Here is an 18,585-nt window from a genome sequence, read left to right on the forward strand (position 1 = left end):
AAATCAGAAGAAATCAATGAACTTTTAGGTTGAAGAAAATTGTTTTAATATGTAATATTAATATATTTGTGCCAACGCAGTCATAAATATTATTTTAAATATATATAGATAGATTTCTCTCTTTTTTTAATGGAGGAAGGGATCCATGGAAGCAAAGCTGTCTAGTACCCAGGAATGTTTAACTGGGTCCTGCAAACCCGAGCTGGCCTTCTCCCTCAGCAGGGCTGCTAACTCCTGTGGTCCACAAGCAAGGAAGCCTCCGAGCTTCCTTTTTATAGCTTCCTCGCTAATTTCCCATTCTTCTACGCTTTGCAAGCAGAGCTCAAAAGGAAAAAAAAAAAAAAGAAGAAACAAAGAATGCACATGCCTTGGCACCAACTTCACTTTCTCAGCCGTCTGTAAGTCCCAGGCCTCTCCTTTGTCTTGCTCTCCGCCCTGAGCGGTTCTTTTGAAAGTCTGACCTGGGAAGGGAAACTGGAATCAACCAGTTGCCTGAACCCCTCTTTCCAGTACCCCCCACCCCTATTACTCAACGTCCGGGAAGGGTGTCGGGGTTCCCGACACCCGGGGAGAGAGGTCCGATGAGGCCTTTGAGAGCGCGGTGCGGGGCCGAGGCCGGAAGGGAAGGCTGGCTGAGAGAGCCGAGGGGCTCTGGGCGCATCCCGCCCCGGCCAGGTTCGAGGTTGGCACTGCTGCTCTCCCGCGGATCCCGGAGAGGCTGGGCGCCCGCGGCCGCGCAAACGGCTCGTGTTTCCACGGGGCTCGCTCCCGGGCCTGGCTCAGGGACGCCGCCGCCGTCCGCCCCCCACCCCTCCCCGGGCGCAGGCTGCTCTTCAGTCGCGGCCACGGGGTAGCGCTCGGCCCCCCTCGCCGCGTCTCCGCCTCCGCCTCCGCCGCGCTCGTCCCCGGCTCACGCGGCCCGCGCAGCTCCCGCTCGGCGCAGGCAGGAGTGGCTCTCCGGACGCCAAGCCCGGGAAGCCGAGGGCGGCGGGTTCTGCGAGCGAGCGGCCGAGGCGGCCGGCGGCGCGGCCGAGGCGCTGGGGCGGGCGCGGCGGCCGCTGCTTCTCCTGCCCGGGAGGTCGGCGCGCGCCGGGCGTCCGAGGAGGCGCCGCGCCCCCGGAGCCGGGGCCGCCCGCCAGGCTCTCCGCGCGCCTCGCCGAGAGCTCCGGCCGGGGAGCGGCGAAGGGCAGAGCCGCCCGGCTCCAGCCTCGGGCCAGCAGGAGGCTCCGCGCCCGGGCGCCGGCGAAAAGCCCGGGTCGCCGAGCCCAGCAGACGTCTCCGCCGCCCCGCAGCCAGAGCGGACATGGGCTCGCGGGGCGGCGCGCCGGGCCGCGGGACCCGCAAAGTTTGCTAGCCCGCTGGACGCGGAGCCGAGGGAGCGCCCGGGCCCGGCGTCCCCAGGAGGGACCAAGAGTCCCCGGATTAGGCGCCGGGGCGGTGGAGCCGAGAGAGGTGGTTCGGCCCCGCCAGATGCCGCCTGCAAAGTTAGAGAGAAGAAAACTTCAGCTCCAGGGAGATTCGGACCGCTATGCTCACCGCGCCTCCCGAACCCGGCGCCCCTGAAAGAAGCCCCGCACCCGCGTCTGCCGCCGCGCTCGCCTCCCGCGCGGCCCCGGGGGCCCGGCGCCCGGATCGGCGGTGACTGCGTCCGCGCGGAGCACCCAACCAGGGGGCGGGCAGGGGGCGGGGAGGGGGCGGGCAACGTGGCCAAGGGAGGAAGTTTCCTGAAGTTGTCGCTTTATTCCGGAGCCCGGCCCGCGACCCGGTCAGATCGGCGAGGCCGCCTTGCCCGGGAGAAGTCGGAGTTGGGGTGCTAAGCGGGGAGGTGCCCCGAGACCGAGAGCGGCTTCATCCTCCTAATCTTTGCTCGCCCCTCGCCTTCCCGGAGCGCCGCGGGTATCGGACTTGTACTAAAGAAGAGGAGGAAGGGTTGGGGTCGCCAGCGTCTCCCCTCCCCGGCGGATACCGCTCCGGGCCGGAGCCGCGTAGACAGCCTCCCGGGACGTAGCCACGGGGTACGGGACCTCACCAGGATTATAAAACTGTTCGGAAGACCAACCCCACGAAGAAAAGGCTGGTTGCCATGTGGGGACTACTGATCTGGACTCTGCTGGCCCTGCACCAGATCCGCGCGACCGGAGCCCAAGGTACAGTGCCACCCCCAGTGGGGCTGGGGAAGGGGCGCGGGAGGGGCGCGCGGAGGGGCGCGGGAGCTCGATGGCCTCACGGTCGCCTCCGAGACCCCGGGCTTGGCCTGGGCAGAGCCCTCTCCCGGGAGTTTCAGGCCCCTTTCCCCGAGTTTGGGGGCTCTCTTTGGGGGGCTGGAGGGGTCTTGCTGAGACTTGTGAGTTCCGAATAAGGGAAGGTGGGGGCCCGTGCTGGGAGGCGTCGCTCGTGGAGCCTAAGAGGAGTCGGGGGATCGCTACCCCCCAACCCGGGCTGTGGGTGCCCTCGGGCTGGTGTGGGAGGGGCGCGCCATTCCGTGCCGGGCTCAGCGCCCGGCTGCACCCTGCTCCTCAGGCCGGGCTCCTGGGTCCCCGCTCGGTGTCCGCGGGGAAGGGCAAGGCCCTGTCGGGCACGCGCTGGCCGCCCCGGGGCGAGGCAGTGGGGCGGGAGGGCGGCGGGAGGGAGCCGGAGTAGAGCGCTGGGTTCCTGGATGGTCGCCCCGGGAGGGCAGTCTCGGGGCCTGGCTAAGTCTCGGAGCCCGCGCCTGGCTGCCTGGCCGGCCGCCGGGGCTGGGGGTGCTTCGCGGTGCTCGCCGGAGGCGATGTCTGAGGCCCTCTCCTCTCGCGCCCACTCCCCTCCCCTCCCCCCGCCCCCAGATACACTCAGCGTCCCGCCTTTGCCTCCAGCTCCACTGGCCGCTCCAGTGTCTCTGCCGCCGCCGCTCTGACCTGTAGCTGCCTGGCGCAGCCTCAGGGTGGAGAAGGGCTGGTGGGTTTGGGGTGGGAGTGCTGGGAAGGAGGGGGAGGCGTGATCGATCCGCCCTGCCCCCCTCCAGAGGGCGGATGCCCAGACATACCGCCAGTCCTCGGGCAGGTCCCAGCGGGGGAGGGCGGCTGCACCCGTGCCTCCTTGCCTTTGGTGTTCGCAGATCCAGACAGCAGTGCCAGCGGTGTCCGAGCGGCGCCTGCTGGGGGCGGCGGGAGACGAAGCCTGGACTGAGCTCCAGGACTCCCAGGGCTTGGCCTTCCTTCTTCCAGGCTCGGGAGGGGGCCTGGACCCACCCAGGGGGCGCCGGTCTGCGGAGGCTGCAGCCTCGAAAGGGCCCCACCCCATCTCTGGAGTCCCGGAGTCGCAGGGAAGAAGGGACTCCAGTGAGCCCAGCGTCAGGCAGCCCAGAGAGGCAAGATCAAACAGATAAAAATAATCAGCTCTCACTCACAGGGTTGAGGGGAGGATTTTACAACGTAATTTGCGTTAAAGCGCTTAGAAATTTTGTAACGGGGCCCTGTAACTGTAAGGTAATAAAAGTTATTATTTTTATGATCATCAAAAAATCTTCCAGCAGGCAGGGACTTCAGAGGTCGTCTTATTCTAGTAGCCATTTAACAGATGGGAAAACTGAGGTCTAGAGGCATTAGGTGACTTGCCGAAGGCTGCTGGGTGATCTGGGGACGGGAGTCTGGACTGGGACCAGGTGGGTTCTAAGCCCCTCTCTCCCTGGAACCAGGGCCATCTGCAGCTGGGGTGGGCTTGCTGGGACGGGGCCCTTCTTCTAAGGGTTCAGGGGGAATGTGAGGCTGGCAGAAAAGAACAGGTTAGGCCTGGGGCACCTCGCAGATGTGTTCTGAGATGTCCATGGGTTTACTAGCTGAAAGCCAGGCTACTGGGAGGACTCGGAGGGGTGTCCGTCTCCATCTGGATGCTTCTAACTTCATTACTGCACAAACTCCAGTAACCCCACGATTTCCCTGGGCAGGCGGCTCGTTAGTTCTTGTCCCATCCAAAACCAGGCTTGTAAGGAGTCCCCAGGGCACCTGAAGGTCCTTCTTTCTGGGTCAGCAAGTCGTTTCCATGTCCCACCTCCACACCTGTCCCATCCACCGAAGTCCAAGATTCCACGCGTCCGTCCTGCTGAAGTTCAGGCCAGGCCACCTCCTGTCCTTGTGCTTCCAGAGGGAGGGGCTCGCCCTGTCAGAAGTGGCGAAGGTCTCTTTGATTGATTCACTCTCTCTCCCGCTTCTCTTGTTTGCTGCGGGCTTGAGTGTGGCTGCCCAGGTTCCCTGCTGCTGCGTTTGTGTTCTCTGGCTCCCAGAGAGTGTTTTCCAGCATCCATCGGGTACTCTCCTTGCATTTGTCTCCAGGGCGGCAAACCATGCAGAGGATTATGGGAACTTGGTCTCGGCCCAGGTCTGGGGGCACTGCTGCATTGTGTGTCGGGGAAACAGGGTCAAGCATGGGGTTCCAGGGGGTTGTTTCTCATCTGCTTTGGGGTTAGAGAGTGGAGTCTCTCCTTTGCTTTTTTCTCCTTTTGCTTTGCTTTTGAGTTTGAGGCGATGCCATGAACCCTTTGGGGTGGTTAGGGCCACTGGCACTGTGTGTCACTTCTGAGCCCATGAGCCCCGTTCTCTAATGATGATACAGAGTGAGGGACCAAGCAGTCTTCCTCTCTTGGGACAAACCTCACATTGGCTGCCGGATTTATCCAGACTTAACCTAGTATTTTTCAGGTGCAGAACCTGGGCAATGCTACCTGTTTATACTGAAAGCTACCATTTGATCGTTTCCCCTGAAACGTGGTGTCACATGGTTCCCACTCTTTCCCCAAACTAAGCGCAGGGGTGTTGTAAAAAGAGTACATATGAGGATACCAGGTATTCAGGGGGTGCCTAGCAAGTGCCTGGCACGTAGAAGGTGCTTAATAAAGGGTAATTGTTATTTTTGTTGATATTATGATTCTTTGTACACTATTAGCCAAGGGACCATGAGGAGTGGTTCCTGGCCACCCACTGAAAAGGCCTTGAATGCCTTTTCCTCACCCAAGACCCTTCTCTGACTTCCTTCTGTGGCCGCATCACCATGACCCAAAGTGGCCCTCCAGCGGTCCCGATCCAGACTCCCAGGCATTCGGATTGGAGGGTGTCTGCATTTTAACAAGCACCTCGCAAGATGTTTCACGTACCTCAAAGCTTGGTCACTGCTGGTGGACATCTCTCGGAGGCTGGGAGGCTGGAAGGAGGGCGGCAGAGCCCAGCCAGCTGGTCCAGAAGCTTCTTTCAAGTGAACGGTGCCTGGGGGAGGAACAGAGGGGAGTCTGAGCTGAGGGAACCAGGCAGTGGGAAAACCGTGAACGGGGATTGGGAAGCCCAGCCCCGGAGGATCACGAAGGCCCCAAAGGGAGAAAGTCTACTGCTGGGAGGTAATCACAATAAAAGCCAAACAGCACTCAAGGGAGTGGGATGAAAGTTTAATGCTGTGGCTAAGCTGTAATTATTAATTACTGACAGCAAAAAATAACTTATTGATCAGGGCTTCATACTCATTACCACAAGGCCGACTGGCCTGCTTGCCTGTGGCTCAGCTGGTATGTGTCAAGAGCCCCCGCCCCACGCGAGGGTGGCCCCGGGGGTGTCCCTGTTCCCTACCTCCCCTTCTCCCAGGGCCAGAGAGGTGGCTCTCGGCCCCGCAAACCCCTCGCCCTCGCCCTGTGCACCCCTGGGCTTCAGCTGGGCAGTCTGGAACATTCTGACTGTGGATTGATGAGTGACACTGTTTGGTGCTTGTATTGGCCCCAGAAGACCACCCCTGCCTGGGGTGGACGGACTCAGGACCCCCCGTCCAGAGACCAAATCGTGCTGGCAGCCTGATACCTGCCTCAGAAACTCTCTCTTTCGTATATTGTTTGGCAAATATTTATCGACCGCCTTTCCTTTATGTCCTCTGGTGGAAGGCCAGAGTAGGGGCCAGGAACCTTGTTCCATCAGGGAAGGGAGGCTGGGAAAGAGGCCAAGTCCTTTACAGCAGTTTTCTGTTTAAACAGTGCCTGAACGGCTGACCTTAAAATAATGTGTTAAACTGCATATTGGTATGCACTCGATCTTGTACCACAGGACACAATTGGGCTGTAAGCTAAATGATGGTAGAGAATGAGCTTGTTCTCTGTCCTGAGGACTAACATGATCAGTACATTTGACTTGAAAGAAACATGAAAAATCATCTAGTGCTGTCCCCTGCCTACAAGCCTGCGACAGGTGGCCATGTGGTCTCTGCTTGCATACCCCTGGCGATGGGGGGCTCACTACCTTACAAAACAGGCTGGTTGTTAGACAGTCGTGCTTTATGTTGCTGAACCTCCCTGTGGCTGGTTATCCTAGGATTTGGCTGTGGGTGAAGGAGTCCTCTGATTGGCTGGAACCTTGCCCTCCGTGCCCTCTGACTCCTGGCCCCTCAGGGAGTCAGGAAGCTGAGTTGGAATTGATGCAGGGTGTTAGGGTGCTGCCTGCGGGATTTCCACCCTGGCCCCGCCTGGAGCACGTTGTTGCCACAGACAGCCCTGGAGCTGCCTGAAGCGGTGGGAATTAGTCATCATAAATTTGGGGCCTTGGGATGCCAATAGCAACAAATGGGCCAGCAGCAGCCCCACTGCCTGTAACGGAAAGGAAAACAAGCCGGGTTGCTGAGACATCCCCGCTACTCACCCCACCACTCCTCGTCCTCCCACCCACTCCTGTCCTCCGGGGACAGAAGGCGGGGGCCAGTGAGTAATGCTGAGCCAGGGACCCACCGGGACTGCTCAGGGTCCTGGAGGGAGGGGAGGGAGGGGCTGCACAGCGTGTCTCAGCAGACTCCCCGAGCCAGGTGTCTGGTCCAGAAAGCCCCTCCCTGAGCCCGGGAGCCCCACTGAGGCCCCTCTCCTGCCGATACTGGAGGTACCAGCATGGCAATGGAGATGGCTTCCAGCCTGGTCCTGGCCTTCCTCTATCACTGAGCCACCCGGAGCTGAGGCTCAGTTTCCTCATCTGTAAAATGAGGAAACGGAGTTAAAAATAAGTCTTGTTATCTGCCTCGTAGGATTTTTTTTTTTTTGGTAATGTTAAATGAGATTATCTCCATCACTTTAAAAATGCCCTTAGTAAGTGTTAAGTGCTTATAACGTGTGGGCCACCAGGTATAAGGGTGTCATAATCCCCACCCCTCGCTCCCCACACACATCCTCCTCTCCAGCCTCACCTTCGCTCACTGCTGTCCACCGCGCTGACCGCCCTTGCGTTCCTAGAACTTACCACCGTGCTCTGGCCTCTGAACTGGCGCTGGAGGGTCCTGTGGTCCCTGCAGCCGTGCCCACTCCTCCCAGATGTCTGCACAGCTCAATCCTAAGTTATTCGGGCCTTTCCTCTGATGTCCCTGATCCGTCCCTAAACACCCTGTAACGGTGGCATCTCCAAGCACCCACCCCTGAGCCTGCTTTCCTCTCTCCACAGCCCTCAGCTGCATCTGACATATATTGGCTTGTTTATTGCTGGTCTCTCTCATGTGGGCGGGGCTTTATATTATCCCCTGCTGTATCCCCAGCTGCTAGGAGAGTGCCTGGCAGATAGAAGGAGCTCAACGAATATGAATTAGTGAACGAAGAATACATCAGTGAATGTGTGAATGAATGAACACTTACCTACGGCATAAAGCCCTCTGTCCTCTGGTCTCTACCTGCTTCTCCAGCTCCTCTCCAGCCGCTCACGCACTCTCACGGGCCCCTCTGCGCATCACCTACGCCCCGTGCCATGGAGCCTCCACTGCGATGAGCAGCCAAGCCCCTCAGGGATGGGAGCCCTGCCCCCCAGCCTGGGCTTCCGTGAAATAGTGATTATTTGTTTTAACTTTTTATTTTACATTGGAGTCTAGTTGATTAACAATGTTGTGTTAGTTTCAGGTGTACAGCAGAGTGATTCAGTTCTACATATACATGTATCGATTCCTTTTCAAATTCTTTTCCCATTTAGGTTGTTACACATTGATAATATTGAGTAGAGTTCCCTGTGCTATATAGTAGGTCCTCGTTGGTTATCCATTTTAAATATAGCAGTGTTTATGTGTCAATCCAGAATAGTGTTTTTGCTGAGCCAGGAGCCCTTGCTCAGACTTCCTCGCCCCTATTCCCATCTTTTCCCACTTCTGGCCCTGCAGGTGAAGCTGCCTCTAGCAGTAGGGCCTCTGAGTTGGGTCCTTGCTGAATCTCTATCAGCTGAGCTCCGTCTTTCGATGGGGAGGAAATTGGGAGGACTGGTAGGGGGCTTAGGTAATGCCCCCATCCAGGCGTGGAGGCACCTTTTGAAATACGTGAGAGGGGAAGACATGCATTTACAATTAAATACTCTAGCTTGGCTCTCTTCCCCTGGCAGCCCATTGGCCAGAGCTGTTCACGTGGTCCCACCCAGTGGTCCTTCCCAGGCAAGGGAGCTGGGAAGTGCGGTCTTCTGTGTGCTGGAAAAAGAGCATCTCGACGCGCACTGGTGATGTCGAGCATTCCTAATAACTGCAGAGATGATACTGTGGTCTGCAGAAGAGCATTTCATACAGAGAATCACTTCACCCAAGACAGGGCCATCCCTAAAGCATACCCCTCCCTGTCTGTGCTCTTACTTTCCTGCCTTTTGAGGTTTTTTTTTTCCTTAAGCTGTTGAGAAGTGGCATGTAGGAGGGCCAGTGCCTTGGAACTGGGAGGACCTGGGTTCCAGCTCTGTCAGTTTGGGTTAATCTCTGCCACTTTGCATTCCATCACTTATATGCTCAAGCCCCGTTGGCTTGTTTGTAATACAAGGAGAAGTAAATGAGATGACACAAGCAGAGCGCTCGGCATGGAGCCTGACATACCAGAAGCACTTAATAAGCTAATGAAACTATATTTGTGCTTCTGTATTTGCCCCGCCAAAGGGTCTTAAGATTGGGTCTCAGGTTGCACTTTTTTTTTTTTTTTTTTTTTGTGGTACGCGGGCCTCTCACTGTTGTGGCCTCTCCCGCTGCGGAGCACAGGCTCCGGATGCGCAGGCTCATCGGCCATGGCTCACGGGCCCAGCTGCTCTGCAGCATGTGGGATCTTCCCGGACCGGGGCACGAACCCGCGTCCCCTGCATCGGCAGGCGGACTCTCAACCACTGCGCCACCAGGGAAGCCCTCAGGTTGCATTTTGTTTCCAGATTTTTCCCCCTGCTATCTTTTCTCCATACTTCCCCCGTATCTTCCTCTTGCTTCAGTTTCTTTTGCTTCTTCCCCAGTGTAGAATGATTTGGCCTCCTCTCCCCATCCTACGCATCTAAAGAGGGGAAGCCAGCTCACAATTGCCACCCAGTTCTTTGTGTCAAGTGCATTACAGTCGTTACCCGCCTCTGACCTCCTTCACCTCCAGTGTGTGGGTAACCTGAGGCTCAGAGCCATTGCCTGCCCAAGGCCCCACAGGTAGGAAGTCAGGATTTGTACAGTAGCCAGGTCATGGAAGCAACGTAAATGTCCATCGACAGACAAATGGGTAAAGAAGGTGTGGTACATATATACAATGGAATATTACTCAGCCATAAAAGGGAATGAAACTGGGTCATTTGTAGAGACGTGGATGGACCTAGAGATGTCATACAGAGTGAAGTAAGTCAGAAAGAGAAAAACAAATATCGTATATTAACACATACATGTGGAATCCAGAAAAATGGTACAGATGAACTGGTTTACAGGGCAGAAATAGAGACACAGACATAGAGAACAAACGTATGGACACCAAGGGGGGAAGGGAGGGGGGTGGGATGAATTGGGAGATTGGGATTGACATATATACACTAATATGTATAAAATAGATAACTAATGAGAACCCGCTGTATAGCACAGGGAACACTACTTCACTCTGCTGTACAGTAGAAACTAACACAATATTGTAAAACAACTGTACCCCAATAATAATAAAAAAAAGAAGTCAGGATTTGAACCCAGGGCTCTATGGGGCATCTTTCCACTGCCCCGGGCTGCCCTGCACCTGCACCACATCCTTCACTGATATCTTCCTGATGAGACATGCCCAGCCTGTTGTGCTGTGTGGCCCAGGGGCGGGAGTGGAGTTGGGAAGTCGCCCTGGGAATTCCTCCTTCCCCTCCTGACCCTCCTGGTTCTTGCCTCTGCCCCAGTTGTGTCCTCAGTGGGCCTTAAGCCGGCAGAACATGAGCGGTCAGGAGGGGAACCCCTTCCTCCCGTGCCTCCTCTCCTGCTTTCCCCTGTCCCCTCTCTGGAGATGTCTGGGGAGTCTCCTGAGGGTCACCTGGGGCGTTCATGACTGGCTGGCCAGTGACTGAGCTCCAGAGTCTTCTAAGCTGAATGGGGTGGAGAAAAGCAGCAATTAAACTTGGATGCTATTAGTGACCCAGAGGGGTGATGAAATTTTGATGATGTGCTAATCCTGAAAGGAGGAAATATTATTGGCCGTAATGCAGCTCATTCAGGGAGTTCAGCTTCTGGGGTGGACACGGTGACTCTCCAGGGCCTGCTGGAGCCCGGGCCCCCCACACGTGGACTCCTCCACGGGGGTGCAGATGTGCAAATGGGGAGGGAGGTGTGTTGTGTAAAGTCTGAGCAATGGCGCCTGCACGACTGCCTTGTCCCATATCACGTGAGCCAGCTCTGAATCTGGTACAGATGCTCCATTCCTTGCTTTGAACTATGAGGGCCAATCCAGAGTGTGCCATCAGAGGGTCCAGGTGGGATAGAACAGGCCTCTAAGGGGCCTGAAACATACACGACTCCCTGAATTCAGTTACCCGTCATTTACTGCTTGGATGAACTTAGATCAGTTACATAGCCTATCTGTGCCACGGTTTTTCCATCTGTAAAATGGAGATAACAGTCGTCCTCACCTCACAGGGTTGTGACAAGATTTAATGAGATATGCTAAGCTCTCAGGACAGAGCTCAGTGTATAGCAAACACTGAGTAACTGTTCGTCTTTGTCATTATTGCCATCTTGGTGTCAGCGAAGCAAGGTCAGCTTTGGGCCTACAATTTGTCACACGCCCTGTCCCCAAATGCGGCTGCTCTCTTTCTCTTTCACAGACCTGCCAGTAGCATCTAAACTTCCATTATTAGGGATTTATTTATTTGGTTGAGACATTCCCTGCCTCCAGCTTAAAATGCAAATATATCACTGAGAACCCACATATTAAGTTATTATCAGCTGTTCAGGCCTTGAGGTGAATGTTTTTACTGGACCCTTTCCTAAAAACTCAAATTTCTGAGGGTCGCATTCACAGACATCTCATGTTTCTCTTCACCCCAACCTATGAAGGATTTTGGCCAGAAGGTGTTGTTATTTACCTTGTTAGCATTGAAGTTCAGAACATGAAGAAACTTGCCAAGGTCCCTTGACTTGTAAGAAAGAGACAACGAGGGCAGGTCAGCTGCCTCTTAGGTCATTGCTTTTGGTCTGGTCAAGGCATCCACATTCAGGAATGCCTGACCATGCTGCTTGGGGATTTGGGAGCTGTCTCATTGGACCACGGGCTCTACCCCAGCTTGGGCGGGTGCAGGGGTAGGGCACGGGCTGTAGGCTGGAATGGCCTCTCCCCTCTCTAAAGCCCTTTCAAGATGCCCCGTCTGCTCTCCCACAGGGTCTTAGCGGTCGGATCTGAATGCTGAGCCCTCTTGCATCTCCCCCTCCCCACCCCACTGATAGGCCTTTACCCTCATGGCTTCCCCCACTGGGTACCACCACCAAGCCCTCCCCGGTCTGGCCCTGCGCACGGCTGCCATCTCACCTCTCCCTCCCCCCACTCTCATCCTCCACCATGCTCACTGCCCACCCCCCACAAGCCATCTGCGCCTTTCCCTCCTGCCTCCCCACTGCACCCCATCCTCCCATCCTCCCCTGGGTCCCATGGCTGGAACGCATCCTCCCAGATGCCTCCGAGCCGTCGGGATGCCAGTGGTCTAGATGTCTCCTTTGGCACTTGGCCTTGTTGATTCTGAATTATCTTTTCGTGTGTGTGACTGATTTCTTTAATTACAAACTCCTTGAGTTTAGATAATAACCCTTCATCACAAGGAGAGAGGTATTAGCCATAAATTATTGTTCACCATTAATGAAGTTAACCCTTTAAAGCAAGGTGCTGTAGGGTAATAGTAACATCAGAGAGAAGGTAATAGGCTTGTGGGCCTCAGAGGCCACAACCCATTCTCACTGGGTCCCTCTTGGCCCCCGTGTCCTCCGTGGGAAAAGGTGGGTGCATAAGTACAGCATTTCCAAACGCTTCCGAGAAGGGCTCTAGCAGTGGAGGAGGTGGACACGTGCCCTGGGGGATCTGACCATGCAGCCTGAAGCTGCCTGCCATCCTCACAACATTTTCCTTTTTAATATTTTATGCGTGAATATTTAATAATTTTATTAAAATATTTATATTTAATATTATATTTTATAAATAATAATATATAATTTATAATATTATATTATATTATATATTATATATTATATATATTATATAATATATAATAATATATTATATAATATATAGTATAATATATATAATATATTATATAATAATATATAATATAATTATATAATATATATTATATTATATATTATTATATATTATATATTGTATATAATATACAATATTATATAATACATTATATAATATTATATTTAATAAATAATACTATTATATAAATATAAATATTTAATATTAAAATAAAATATTTATTATTTTATTTAATATTTAATGCGTGAAATTTTGCATTCCGTTCCACAGTCTCCCTGAGTTCTATTTTAACACACAAAGGAGATTTTAAAGCCCATTGATGTTGCTGGAAGATGTGGTATGTCTGCCCCCTGGCTTCCTGAACCCCCGGGATAGAGGGCAAAACTTGGCTTTGAAAAACTTGAATGAGGTGATCTTTTGGGTCACATCATCTGTGAGATTCTAAGATGCTTTACACATATATATTTCAAGCATTTGTATTTAAATGTTTCTGTAACGTTTTATCTACATATCCACTTCCTAAAGTAGTTGTGTCCCAAATATAACCGACCCCGGGCCACTCTGGCCATCCGCTGGAGTGGTCTGGTGCCTCCTAGGTCCCTGGAGAACCCTGCTGCTTGGATGGTTGGTGTTTGCTGGGTATTCCCTTAGCTTCCATACCATTAGTGGGCCCGTCTCCTGGCCTCTCCCTGGGCCCTCCCTCCTTCCCCTTTTAATCTGCACTGGACAAGCCACCAAATGCATCAGACATCATCAACTCTACCACTGTAGCTGTGACTGAAAAAGAGCTGGGGGCAGGGCACTGAGTGAGGGCCTGAAGACTCTCCCTAGTAAGAGGCACTAGGCTTCATGATAACTGTGCCCACCGCCCAGGGGTCTTTCTCACTGACACGCATCGGTGGCTTCCAGGAGAGCCGAGGTGACCAGAAGCCCATCCTCTAGCAAAGCAGGGCCTTAGTGTAATCTGCATCCCAGCAGCAGCTCCACGCCCGGCCCTTGCAGCACTAACTAAATGTTCCAGATCAACTTCAGCCACCCCCTCCCGAATCCCCTTGAAGCTCTTGGGCTCCTGGAAGCAAAGCCCAGAGCATCCATGCCCTCCCAGGCTCCCCCGGGGCAGCCAGCCTTCCCTATCACGGCTGTTTGTCCCTCTCTGCCCCGGACTGGAGGCAGTGCTCCTGCCCTGAGACAGGGCCCAGCACTCACGCCTTCTTGCTCGGTCAACCTTGAAGTCTCCCCACTCGAGCGGATGCTCACTGGCTTTGCGCAGCTCTCGGCAGGCTTGGCCCAGTGGCCCTTGACCTCCCAGTTTGGAACCCCGTCTCCCTGCCCTGGTGGAGCGGCGGTAGGCAGGGGGTGGCCAGGTCGGCGGGCAGGCCATCGAGGGGCCGGAGCTGCCCAGGAGGCCCCGGGGGGAGTTCCTCATTAGCTCTGCCCCAAGCTCATTACCGGGCTGTGCATCACTGGGTGAAAAATGGTTGTCGTCAGGGCGGTGATAAATACGCTGCTGTCAGTGTTTATGTGATTGCATTAATGAAGAGAAATCAGCCAGGGCGAGAGGAGGTGCCCCTGGCTGCGGCTCCGGGGGGCTGCAGAGCTCTGTCCACTGCCCATTCTCCCTGCCCCAGGAAGACAGAGGCCAGGGCGTCAGGGAGAAGGAGAGAGGTGTTGGCATTTAACCGCTTTCTCCCGAGGCCTTAGCAGCTGAAGAGCCTAGAAGATGCTGGAAGCCTTCAGGAAAAAGGAACATTGTTCGACCCCAGGGAGCGAGGGAGGGTGTGATGAGGGGGCCCCAGCCTCAGCCTGGACCCTGGGCAGAGGCAGTGGGGATCTGCTGGGTGAACCGCTGTGCTTTTGATGGTTCAGCCTCCCTCACAGGGCCCTGGCTGAGAGCGGCCACAGGAAGGCATGGGGAGAAACACAGGCCCATTGTCTGCGCCCCCCTGCCTGCCACCTCGCCTGCAATGTTAGGACCCATTGTCTCTCCAGGAACTTGGAATGTCCAGCCCCAGGGTGCGGGGAGCAGGCCTCTGACTACAGCTTCTCTTGTGCCTCTGCTGTGTGAGAGCTCAGGGGCCCTGGACCCGCTGAGCCCAGCCTAAGCGTCCGAGCCGCAGCAAAGGCATGCCTCTGAGATGCTGACACACAGATGGGGACAAGGGAGCAGCCCCTTCATGGTGCTAGGCCTTGGGACACCCGGGGACTGAAGAGAGGCCGAACGAAGGAGGGGTACCCCTGCATCTGGGGCCTCAGGAGCACATTCTTGGAGCCCAGGTGTAACCTGCCTCATTACGGGAAGTGAGAAGGTGGCCCGGAGCGGTGGGGCTCACAACTGAACCTGCATCGGGTCCCTGAAGGGCTCACTAGGATGCAGATTCCTGGGCCCCGCCCCCAGAGCATCTGGTCTGGGGGCGGGGCCCAGGAGTGTGAGTGTCTAAACAGGTTCCCAGGTGATGTGCTGCCACTGGTCCGGGGGCCACACTTTGAGAAAGACGAGCCTAGAGGTTTGAGAATCCGAGGTGCCACACTGGTGGCCATGCTGAGCCACTTGTGCCGCGATGGGCTCTGCCCGTTCCCCGCCGCAGAGGACGGTGGTGAAGCTCCGTTAGCAGGACCCGTGAAATACGTGTTGCACGTGGGAAGCGGGGACCACCTCCCCTTCCTTCTTCTTATCTCATCATCAGAAGCTCTTGCTCCCAAAGTCCTTCCTTAAAAGGGAAAGAGAAAAACCCCAGCCCAGAGGCCTCCTTCCTGGGAAGGGAAGGGCAGGGGGTGACGTGCTCACCGGCTGAAGCAGTTTTTCTAGAAGCGCCAAGGTAACCCTAATGCGTCAGTGGATAACAAAACCTCTCTTTGCTCTTTGAGCGCTTTCTCAGCACCTACTGGGTGCCAAACACAGGGCCTGGGCTCCAGCACAGGTTAAGGCAGGTCCTGCCTCTCAAATTGTTCATGGTCAAGTGTGGGCATCAAGCATGTGGTCAGTAGTAGAGGACTGTGTGAAGGACGCTCGTGCAGGTGGGAACCAGGTGATGGGGGGTGCAGAGGGGTAACCTGAGAATCAATCCTGCCCCAGCGGAGGCTTCCTGGAGGAGGTGACCTTGAAGCTGAGGTCTTCTAGGATGGGAGCGGCCCCCAACGTCCTCAGGGAACTTTGGGGGCTTTGTTTTTGTTTTGACATAACGAACTGTACCTATTTAAAGGGTACAACTTGATTTTTCTTGACACACGTATAACACCTTAAATCATCACCAAAATCTTGATGACACTCATCACCACCAAAAGTTTTCTTGTGCCTTCGGTCACCCCTCTCTGGCTGGTGTATAGATCTTTTTCTTTTCCTTCTTTTTTTTTTTTTTCAATGGATATCCAGTTGTTCTAGCCTCAGTTTTTGAAAACTTTCTTTTCACCACTGAATTATCTCTTCACCTTTGTTGAAAATCAGTTGTCCCTATAGGTGTGGGTCTACCTCTGGACACCGTTGTGCTTCATTTATTCATTTGTCTGTCTTTATTCCGATAGCACATTGTCATGGTTACTGTTGCTTTGTAATAAGCCTTGAAAGCAGGTAGTGTTAGTTCTCTGACTTTGTTCTTTTTCACAGTTGTTTTGGCTATTCTAGGTCCTTTCCATTGCCATGTGCATTTTATATTTTTCTTTATATTACATATGAATTTTAGAATCGGATTTTTAGAAATCCTGCTGGGGGGCTTCCCTGGTGGTGCAGTGGTTAAGAATCTGTCTGCCAATGCAGGGGACACGGGTTCGAGCCCTGGTCTGGGAAGATTCCACATGCTGCGTAGCAACTAAGCCCGTGCACCACAACTACCGAAGCCCGAGTGCCAAGAGCCCGTGCTCCGCAACAAGAGAAGCCAACCACAGTGAGAAGCCCGTGCACTGCAATGAAGAGTAGCCCTCGCTCACCACAACTAGAGAAAGCCCGCACGCAGCAGCAAAGACCCAACACAGCCCCAAAAATTAATTAATTAATTAATTCAAAAAAAATTCCTGCTGGGACTTTTGAATTGCATTGATAATACAGATCAAGTTGAAGGGTGTCGATATCTGACCGCATTGAGTCCTCCGGCCCATGAACATGGGCTATCACCCCATTCTTTAGTTCTTTGATTTCTTTTCAGCAACATGTTGTGGGTTTCACAGTATATGTTTTGTACATCGTTTGTCAGATTTATCCCTAAATATTTCAGGTTTTTGATGCCACTGTAAATGCTTTTTTAAATTTTGACTTCCAGTGGTTTGTCTGCAGGATATAGGAACACAGCGGATTTTTTTTTTCTTTTGCGGTACACGGGCCTCTCACTGTTGTGGCCTCTCCCGTTGCGGAGCACAGGCTCCGGACGCGCAGGCTCAGCGGCCATGGCTCACGGGCCCAGCCGCTCCGCGGCATGTGGGATCTTCCCGGACCAGGGCACGAACCCGTGTCCCCTGCATCAGCAGGTAGACTCTCAACCACTGCGCCACCAGGGAAGCCCACACAGCGGATTTTGACTCAGCTCAGTGATCGGTTCTAGTAGCTTTTCTGTAGACTCCATCAGATTTTCTGCACAGGTGATCAGGTTGTCTCTAAAGGCACAGGTGAACTACTTTTCCAACCTGGATCCCTTTCATTTCTCTTTCTTGACCTGTTACACTGATGAGACCCTGCCTGGGGCCTTTGTTTTCATCCCTTCCGTTGCTGAGCAGCACTTATGGGCAGCAAATGCCCACCTTCCTGGTGGCTTAACCAGTGAGGTCAGATTGTGCTTCCTGCCGTGCCCCCCACCCCGGGTGCTTACGCTCAGCCGCACGTGCACTCTTTGGCCTCAACCAGCCTATAGAACCTCTGCAAGCTTCAGGAGGGGAGCAGGAAACAAAAGCATAGTGACTCTGTTGTCTCTGTGTGTCCACACGTGTGATTAGCACGTGCATTTGGGGGGGGGTCGTCTTCCTCCCCAGACCCCTCCTCTAGCCGAGTCCTGGAGCCTCCTCCCTAAGGGGCAGTAGGTGAGCTAGAACTGTAGGGCAACTCAGATTACAAAGGGCTACCCATTTCACAGAGGAGGACATGGGGCCAAGGGACGCAGTGAGGTGTCCTGAGTCACAGGGCTTCTGAGCTTGGGATTTCAGGTACCCTTTGCAGGCTCCATCCCGTGGCAAGTGTTGGCATTTTGGTTTTCACCTTAGCTGAAAAGCCAGCCTCTGGCAAGACTGTGATTCCTCTAAACCCTCTTTCTCAGCTCCATCTGAGCTAGGGGGATGGTCACAGCAGCTGAATTGGGACATGGGAGAGCTGCAGCCAGCTGGGGTCCAGGGGGTCTGGGTGCAGACAGCCACGGAGCAGACAGGGTCTTTGCCAGGTGGAGGGGTAGGGAGGTCAAGAATCAGCCACAGGACTTCCCTGGTGGCGCAGTGGTTAAGAATCTGCCTGCCAATGCAGGAGACACGGGTTCGAGCCCTGGTCCGGGAAGATCCCACATGCCGCAGAGCAACTAAGTCCACGTGCCACAACTACTGAAGCCTGCACGCCTAGAGCCCATGCTCCGCAACAAGAGAAGCCATGGCAATGAGAAGCCCACTCAAGCGAGAGCAGCCCCCGCTCGCCACAACTAGAGAAAGCCTGCGCATAGCAACAAAGACCCAACGCAGCCAAAAATAAATAAATAAAATGGATAAACTTATTAAAAAAAAAAAAAGAATCAGCCACAGGTGTGGATTTGGAAGAGGGGCCAGCCTCTCACATTTCCTCCCATAAGCCCCAGGGTCTCCCGGAGTGTGATGGGCTTGAATAGCCCTTTATAGCGTTGAGAGTCAGCTCTTAGAGCCCCCTGCCCAGACGTTCAGCCTAGGCTCCCCTCTGCTACCCCAGCTCTCAGCCCCAGACACACAAGGCAGCTTATCTCCCAGACAGTTAGCTTTTGGAGTCAGGGTGTGATAACAAGAGGTCCCACAGACCGAGCCTTTGCCACGAACCAGACACAGATTGTCTGGTCCTCTCGACAAGCCTGTGAGGAAGCATACTTTCCCCATCGTGTGGGTTAAGGAACTGAGGGCTCACCCCGTGCCCACCGTGCTCCTGACCCACCTGCCAAGGACTCTGCCAGCCTGTTGCAGCCTCTGCCCATGACTTTGTGCTCATTCCCCCC

At 54.5% G+C, this 18,585-nt stretch overlaps 1 protein-coding gene across 3 annotated transcripts in view; it reads left to right on the top strand.

The window, feature by feature from the left end:
- The first annotated feature begins 1,715 nt into the window (after positions 1-1,715).
- SDK2 (sidekick cell adhesion molecule 2) overlaps positions 1,716-18,585 on the top strand; it is a 261,648-nt gene continuing 244,778 nt past the window's right edge. For 2 of the 3 annotated variants that reach the window (XM_082604030.1, XM_082604031.1), the window contains exon 1: positions 1,717-2,147. In XM_082604030.1, coding sequence (XP_082460156.1) covers positions 2,084-2,147 — 64 coding nt within the window. In that variant the 5' untranslated portion in view covers positions 1,717-2,083. Of the gene's footprint in view, positions 2,148-18,585 lie in introns of all 3 variants that reach the window. The other variant, XM_082604032.1, reaches the window with a different exon arrangement.

This window comes from Mesoplodon mirus (genome assembly GCF_964341445.2).
Source record: "Mesoplodon mirus genome assembly, chromosome: 18".
Classification (NCBI taxonomy): Eukaryota; Metazoa; Chordata; class Mammalia; order Artiodactyla; family Ziphiidae; genus Mesoplodon; species Mesoplodon mirus.